At 36.9% G+C, this 8,657-nt stretch overlaps 1 protein-coding gene across 1 annotated transcript in view; it reads right to left on the bottom strand.

Moving 5' to 3' along the window:
- Positions 1-653: 653 nt before the first annotated feature.
- LOC103183349 (unconventional myosin-XVIIIa) overlaps positions 654-8,657 on the bottom strand; it is an 82,656-nt gene continuing 74,652 nt past the window's right edge. The window contains 2 exon segments of the mRNA XM_042338821.1: positions 654-2,709; positions 6,336-6,458. Of these exon segments, the coding sequence (XP_042194755.1) occupies positions 2,562-2,709; positions 6,336-6,458 (271 nt within the window). The 3' untranslated portion in view covers positions 654-2,561.

Here is an 8,657-nt window from a genome sequence, read left to right as displayed (position 1 = left end):
GGTGTAGAACTATCTAGCATTATATTTTAACACCTTAACTTGACAGTACGGATTTATTGCCTTAATTATTGTCAGGAACAATAAGAGAGTCTTTGTCAAAACAAAAATTAGCCTAGAGCTAGACATAAAATGTACACACCAAGCTTAGACTTATCTCTTAACAAAAACGGGTAGCAAAAAGAATACAAAAATGGAGAAATTCAAGTTATTGTATTTACCGTCAATGGATCACTCTCATTTTTAGCACATTATTCTCCAGCTATCAGTGAATAATTCCAATTGTCCAGAAAAAACTCATATGAACATATTTGATAAGTCACCTTTTTGTTCAATATAGACCATCCTAAACTAATCCATGAAGGCAAATTATGCAACAAGCGTGCACAAATGTGGTTATTAAAGTATATCTAAATCATAGGTATGGGTTTTTGCATAATGGGTTTAGCAAAAGGATGATGGACAAGGAGTCAATGTAACTTGTATTTCCCATAAGTCCCATAATCAGAATATTAGACAAGAACAGAGTAAATAAAGCTGGAAATATATTTATACCAGAAGCAAAAATTATATTGAAGGCCAATTCCATTATCAATGACAATCAGTGGCACTGAATTTGAAGAAAAGTAGTGAATACGAAGAAAATAGTCATGAAATTTCTAAGACAACCCAAGAGTTTATTTTATCACATAAATAGTCACCAAAAAATACAACATAATGGAGGACAATACCGCCTTTGCAAGTTTTCTGTCTTCGAAAGCACTTCAGACCATCCTCACCTTACACATTTGCTCACCTGGTTTTGAAATGTCATCAATTGGTTTCACTTAAAACTCGGAGAAAATGCTTTGAAGCTGGAGCAACAAATTTTGATATCATGAATTCAATTTGCAAATTAGCGGCAGAGTAGGATTTTATACATCAGTTATATTATGACTTAATGAAAACAGTACCATCTCAATAACACCACAGTACAAATATATTGGAAAAACTGCAACATCCCCAAATTGTTCACTTCTGTTATCTATACTGACCAAGGACAATTTCATAGTCTACATTCTTGAAAAGTGCACAGTTGCATACTGAAGAATAGATCTTCATTCAAACTTCATATTCAATATTATGACATGATGCGTCACTATGCATTCAAGGAAACTTATTTGGAAAACTATCAAAATAAAATTTTGCAGTTCACTTTCTATGGATTACATTGTTAGCAGTGTCTTAGTCTTCCAGATGGTCCTTTTCAACACTCCATGTAACTTTATGAAAAATGAAGCCTGGGTCATGTCAAAATAGTTGTGGTTACTGAATTTATTGAAGCGCAAGCCTTCATTTCACTGATCACTATAAGTGGGTCAATAAACAAACACTAATAGAGCTGGTTTTATATACAGCATATCCTTAATCAAAGTCAACAATTCTGTGCGAGTGGACTGTTGTTCTTCAGAGAGTAAAAGGAATTCTAATGGATAGGAGTGAAGAGAGCCATTGGTTTTACAGTGTCTGCATAGGCCTCAAGCAATTTCTTTGCCCTTGCTACTTGCAGACCTACAAAGATTTTTTTTATAAATTGCTAAAGATATGATTTATAGTGTGATCTAATTCAAATTAGAACCATTTGATTGTTTGTTTATTTGCTGCATTGGTTATATGTAGAGAAGGTGATGTACAACCGTGAAGAAAATTGTAAATCGATCACTTATATACTGACACACAGCAATTACCTCTAAACCCATTTTCGTCTCCCCTTCCCTCGATTTTATTTCCCCCCCCCCCACCTTTTGGAATATAAATCGACTATTGTTGATTAAATATACAACTGATTAGCGATTTGTTTTATTGTTTCAGTTCATATCGTAAAGAACAGCAAAGGTACAATGTTCACAAAATGCATCTCGCACTTTTCAAAATACAAGATAAACAGAATGTGTAAGAGTATAGGCGTCAGCAAACTATCAACACCCACGCCAACTTCATTTCTGGGCGGAAAAAAAAAGCATTACCAAATGCACACACACCTCAAAATAAAGGAAAACAAGCCAAAGGTTTAAGCCAAAGAGTTCTGTTATTTTGCTATCATTGTAGTCGCTTATACTTCCAGTCGATAGCAGCTAAATAAAAAGCTAATCTTTGGCTCAGGTAAAAATAATTATATGAAAATGCACAGTGGCATCCTTGACCCCCAACCAGAGATGATGAGTTTAAATTGGATTTTGACAGCAGGCACTGGTAAGAACATTCTGCCATGCCCATAGAAAAACAAAATCAAACCCTTATATTTCTGGGTTTCAACTCTTTCGGCATCAGCAGCATTGTCCACACTATTAACAGGCTAGGAATACTCAAATAGTATATTTACGCAGGAGATAATTTAAATTTAAAGTAAATACAGACTTCAATACCATGCAAATCTATCACCAAGGTGAAAAAATACGGAGAAATGCTTGTATTTATTCAGCCAGCTTGCATTTCCATATGGTTTTGCCTAACACTGCAGTGTTACTCCAAAATATTCAGTCTCTGGCTGAGCTTTCGTTAATCTAAAACAGTCACAAATGCCATTATCCATTTGATTCCAAGATTTTGGCATCACCGTCACAGTCTGGTTGCCGTCGATTGGTAGAGACCCTGGTCTTGTGGGTGCTTTCCAAAGTGTCCAGTTCATCATCAGAGTTGAGAACAGAGATGTGCTGCCGATATGTACGAGGGCTGCAGAATGGATAGCAAAACCACATTAATAAACATGAACGCTGTTCACATTCATTGTCAAGGATTTTAAACAGGCATTTTAAGCTACCAATATACGAAATGTTAAAAATTAGGCAAACAGGATCACTTGTACTTTTATCAGAAGTATGAATATATACTTATATTTAATATATTTATAAGTGTAAGGCGTTTCGCCCATAAAATATACACTTCACAGTATTTTCTGTGAAGCGCTTTGAGATGTCTCTAAGATGTGATAAGGCACTATATCAAATGCAAGAATTATTATTACAATTATTATTATTCTGACAAAGCTGAAGCAATTTTGCTGGTCAGCAATCGTTGTAGGAAGAATGTCAGTTAGCAGGTTAGTTTCCCTCACTTCCTATAAAATCACGGCGTACAGAACATGATGTTCGGCTCCAGCTACATAACGTTACATCCTCTGAGAACTAGTTATTGATCATCAACAAACATGCATCACACATTAAATATTCAAAGACGGTCCGCTTCTGTTTTTTTCTTCTGGAGATGAAGTATTGTTTTACATTCATTAGGCTGACCTAGAACTGAAACAAACCTAGTGGAAGCAAAATAATCCACAGGAAATCTCGACGCTATTCACTTTGGTTCATAAAGACGAAAGAAATATTTAACGAGCCTGGTAAATGGGGTGGTTAACAAATTGTACAATTAACAATACAGGCTCAAGTAGTTGTGGTGGCACTTTCTCTCGCATTTCGCTGTACATGTCTAAGTGTGCGTTTTTGGGTGAACGGGCAGGAAATAGGGGGAAAAGGGACCATTCAACAGGGTCAAAACCTGGGAGTGTTCTGGAGTACCAGTGTTTATTCCTTTTGCCTTCTTTCAACAGAAACAAACACTGAGATGACTACACAATCAGAGGTAACAATATACGGAGGTGAAATAGGAAAATATAAAGGTGCAATATATCCAACATCAGAGGAAGTCAGAGAAACAGGTTCATCATTCCATGATTATTTTTCAGCAACTTTCTTTTTCCTTGGGTGAAGGATGACAATTCTGGAAATTCTGTATATACATCACAGGTCGGGTGCAGAGTAAAGCTTTGTTGGTTGGTTTGTTTGTTTAATAAAACCTATTGAGCAGGGAAAAACGTTTTGAAATTGTATACACCCTGAAACAAATTCCATTTACAATTTGTCATTACCATCCTCGACCACAATATGGAAAACAGAATGAATAACCGCAGGGACTATTCTGAAATGAGAGCTGCAGCATTGCTATTCAATAGTCAACTCGTAAATCAAAAATAACACTTTGGAACACTAGTAAATCTCAGTCAGAGGAAGTGGTATTAGTCTTTTTTTAAAAAAACACATGCATCTTCATGCTCCACTCCACACAAAGATCCAGATAAAACCTACTTTACTCATCACTTTCAGGTCTGTATAAGTACTTCATCATCAGACTATCAACTTGCTTCTTTCTTTTCTTCTCCTCTTTCTTGGATTTCTTTCCATCGTTCTCTACACCACCACCTTCCTCTTCCAAATCAGAGTCTCTCTTTTTCAGACTCTTTTTGAGACTGTTTATGCTGCGATAGGAAACGGTGGAGCCTGAAGAGGAGGAACTGGAAGACGATTCCGAGGAGGAGGATTCAGAATCAGTTTCCTTCTTTTTGGATTTTTTCTTCGATTTCTTGGAGGCTTTCTTGGAGCTTTTCTTTCTATGCCCTTTCTCGGATTCTGACGACTCAGTATCGGAACTCTTGTTCTTCTTGCTTTTATTTTTCTTGCTTCGTGACTTGCTGAAGTCTAGTGCCGAGGAAGATCGCTGAAGACTGGATTGTGGCTTAATTACTTTTTCCTCATCTCCTTCAGAGTCTGGTTCTAGACTTGTCCGTTTAAACTTAATGGGTTTGTAGTTCAGAACTTCATTGATAGCTGCTTCTAAATTTGGATCCAAATAGTTCCTGTGACCCACGGGCTTAATATCGGAACTATCTAGCTTCATATCATCCGAGACAGATGACCTAGGTCTGGGAGGCACACTAAAACTTCGACCTACTGAATGCTGACTAAACGATGACCTACTTTCACTTAATGCTACACTACCAACGTCCAAATCATCATCATCCAATTCACTGTATCTGCTCCGTGAAAAGGACAATCTTGAATCCATGTTCCTACTTAGTGTTGGGCTTTGCAATCCCAATTCTGATCTACGATTGAGAGAGGGGCTAAGGGGACTGCACAAATCACTTTGTTGGTCATCGAGGCGTGAAAGGCTTCGCCTCAAGCTAGTCGACGGACTAGTTAAATTAAAATGTGAGGATTTCACGTCATCGTCAACTTCCAAGGCTCGCCTGGAAGAAGCACGAGCTACAGGGAGTGACAAGGTAGAAGCTTTATCAAAGTCGGGACTGGTCAGGGCCCATCTGCGATCTAAACCCTTCCTGGCTCTACTTGTGGCCTCTGAATATGCCTGGGAAATGACAGATCCCCCATCATCTAAGTCATCATCTCCCTGAGATTTTTTCCAAGAACCAACTGGAGGGAGTCCTCCAAATGGTCTGCACTCGAGGTCTTTTTGAGTTTTCGGAATGACCTATCTGGGGATGAAGACCGTTCTTTACTGAGAGTCGAAAGAAGGGAGTTATCACTGACTTTTCCACCTATAGAATCCTTCATATTTCCTCGCTTGCGATAGCTGAGAGAGCTCATTACAGAGACGGGTCTACTCTCCTCCAGTTCTTTTCCTTCCTTCAATTCTTTCCCCTCCTTCCCCTCTTTTAGGTCCAACTTAACAGAAAATCTGATCGACATACACACAAGAAGTAAAGAAGAAAATTCAAAGTAGGAGAATCACAAATTGAATTTACAATGGTAAATAAAAGAGAAAAAAGGACAAACAAAAAGTAAACAGGATACAATACAGTAGATGTTTATGATGGGCATGACAGGAGATAAAGATGTAGGAAAGATTTTCTCAATATGGATGCTAATTTTATTGCCTTTTATGAAATGATATAAGCAAACTTTAATTCATTTACTTATTCAATCAATGCATAGTCAGGGAAAAAACAGTAGAAAATTATTATATTGGTAATTTTAATATTTTAAACATTTCATTCTCCTCCAATGGCTTGAGTGTATCCACAAGTATGTGATCTATACAAACCAAGACAGTCCCAATTTCGATTCCTAATCCCATTAGGATTGTGGGGTAATGGAGACTAATGGATGACATTTTGATTTAGCCTCACCCACCCCCGCTTTAAAGAAGAACATGAACCAGGCAGGGTTGATGCTAAATTGGTATTGAGCAGACCCTGCTGGATGATGTCATATGGATGCTGGGTAGATTGGGTGTGACCATAATGGTCAAAGATGTCTGTTGATACTTGCTGTCTGAGGTCACAAAACCTGAGATAATTTGGGTAAGGTATCAGAGGACACCCACTCAAGCATACCCCAATAAAAGATAAAATGAAGCAAAATGCTTTCAGGAAAGGATAACATTTATTAGATATTTTACTGACTGGTATTACTCTAACAATTATTTGGAAGTCAACCTAGATTTTATCTGTTCAAATTGTGGAAACATTCTTCAGATTTTAAAATTTAAAAAAAAAAACTAACCTTGAGCTTTTTAAGCTTCCATCATCTGAAAATGTTTTGGACGAGCCCTTGTTCTTTGACAGCCAGGATTTGACATCATCCACACGATTTTCCACTTCAGAGTCTGTGTCTGAATCACCTTCACTGTTCCAAGACAAGCATTAAAAGGACACATTTTAGCATCCAGTAATTGGTCTCTTCAAGGAATGATAATATATTCAGGCTTCAAGAAAGGCAGAACAGAATGCTCATGCAGGTGTAAGATGATCAGATTAAATATCATACACATCACTTTCCAGCTCGGTCAGCCGTGAGTTCTTTTAAAAATATATTTTAAAGGCATTTTTTTTTAGTCATGAGTAAACAAAAGATGCTGTTAGTAAAACTAATAAACCAATTAGTCACCTTCACTGAATCTAATAGTATACATGTCCATTATATAGATTATTTATTCACGAATAATTAAATCAATGTGAAATACCGTTGTATTTCAAGTGTTTGTAGCAGTGTTGTGAAAATAAGGTTAAAAAGGTATTCCACATTCTGGACTGAATGTAGGAAGATGGAAAAATATAGCAGTTGAATGCGTCATTGCCAAATTCTGTTGTAAAGTGTTGATAGAGGTCTTGTAAATCATTTAGAAATGGTGTTTGTTATGATACGTATTTTAGGAATGAAATCTATACTGACAAGTAAAAATATATACTTTTTTAAAAAAAACTATTGCATTTGATACAATACTTCTAAAAGAATTTGCACTGTCAATTTTATTTCGGATTTTATTACTTTCCCCTTTTGTTTTTTCCTGTTTCTCAAGTATCTGCACAGAAGGAATTACAAAGAAGTGTATTAAAAGTCACGAAGAGTCAAAGCATCACTTTATCATCAATTATCAGAAGTGTACTTTTGTGGACCATCTTAGGCAAGATGCTTTTCTCTCCTCTCCCACCACAGCACTCAATTTGCTACCACAACATCTTCTATAAAGTGTGTAACCAAGAACTGATACTAATTGAGCAGGGAGCTAAGTTCAAAAAAAGTCAAGGTTAGGATCTGAATTTGGGTTGAAAAATCTAACCTTATTCTATGAGTCAACTATCTCACCTGACTCCCAAAAGCTATTTTTAAGACGCTCAATTACTGTAAAATAAATTGCTGCCATACCCTGCAAATTGAAACTTCAGTTACTGAACCATCAACTTTAATTACAAGAGAGACAAATCACAGATCACAAATTCCAACAAAACCAAATTAAGTCAGTGCAGATCTTAAAACTGTACGAGCTTGCAGTAGTTCCACTGGGAAACTCATTTTCATATGATGTGTTCAAAGAGCATAGCACAAAAGAAGGTTAACCAGCATGTTCTTTGAAACATACACAACATTTAGTGATGACTGGATGAATTTATATATTCAAGTGCATTTGCTCTTCACAGCTGAGCATGATTTACCAAACATAATTGTGAAAATAATGTTGAATAGGAAAAAGCTGGCCTATTCTGACGGCTTGTTGAATGAATGCACTATCTTGCATACCGATTCAGTCACACCGACAAGGAATATCTTTGATTCAATCTCAGGCTGTGCTGAGGAAGGACACTACAAGCAACCTCAGTGCTCCTGGACAAAAGGAGAAAGGTGGGGGAGGGGAAAAATCAGCCAGATTTCCTGAGCAGTTATTTGACCGCTGCTGGAAAGTAAATATCGACTGATAACACAACCTGGCTTTAATATGGTACCCTTAGTCAAATAGTCACTGTCTTGGGTCGTACAATTTCGGTCTGCCGTATCAGAAAAGCAATCAATTTCCTTTACAATGTTTCTCTAGAGTTAATATTTACTGCACTAAGTGTCAGTCTATTCTTTAAATCAACAACTCTAATGGCCATTAGATGGCCACAAAGGCAGATTTCAATGTGTGAGAAAAGAATCCCAATGGAATTGGAGTTTGCTTCTGTAACGGACACAAAACTTCTATTCATTTGGTCCTAAATTGGAAATCTCAATCAGAGAAGCTCCAGAATGGCTGCTGTGACAAAAAGGAGAATTATCTTGCTCATGGAGTAGCAGATTGTTGTGCACTGCAAATGGAGCTTTATTGCTGTAACTGATTCTGGCACAAAACGCTGAAGATATTTAAGTAAAAACATGAAGGGGATACTTTTCGTACCAGTTTCATGATCTATCCTTTAAATAGTTAGGTCCAGTCCACTGACACAGAATATTAATCCATTAATAATCCTTGCATTTGATGCAGCGCCTTATTACATCACCAAGTCGTTTCAAAGCACTTCACAGGATATCCGTTGGTAAATGTAATTACTTTATATTTTTAGGTAAATG

Source organism: Callorhinchus milii, unplaced genomic scaffold (assembly GCF_018977255.1).
Source record: "Callorhinchus milii isolate IMCB2004 unplaced genomic scaffold, IMCB_Cmil_1.0 Scaffold10, whole genome shotgun sequence".
NCBI classification, from domain to species: Eukaryota; Metazoa; Chordata; class Chondrichthyes; order Chimaeriformes; family Callorhinchidae; genus Callorhinchus; species Callorhinchus milii.
This window is presented reverse-complemented; position numbering and strand designations above follow the sequence as displayed.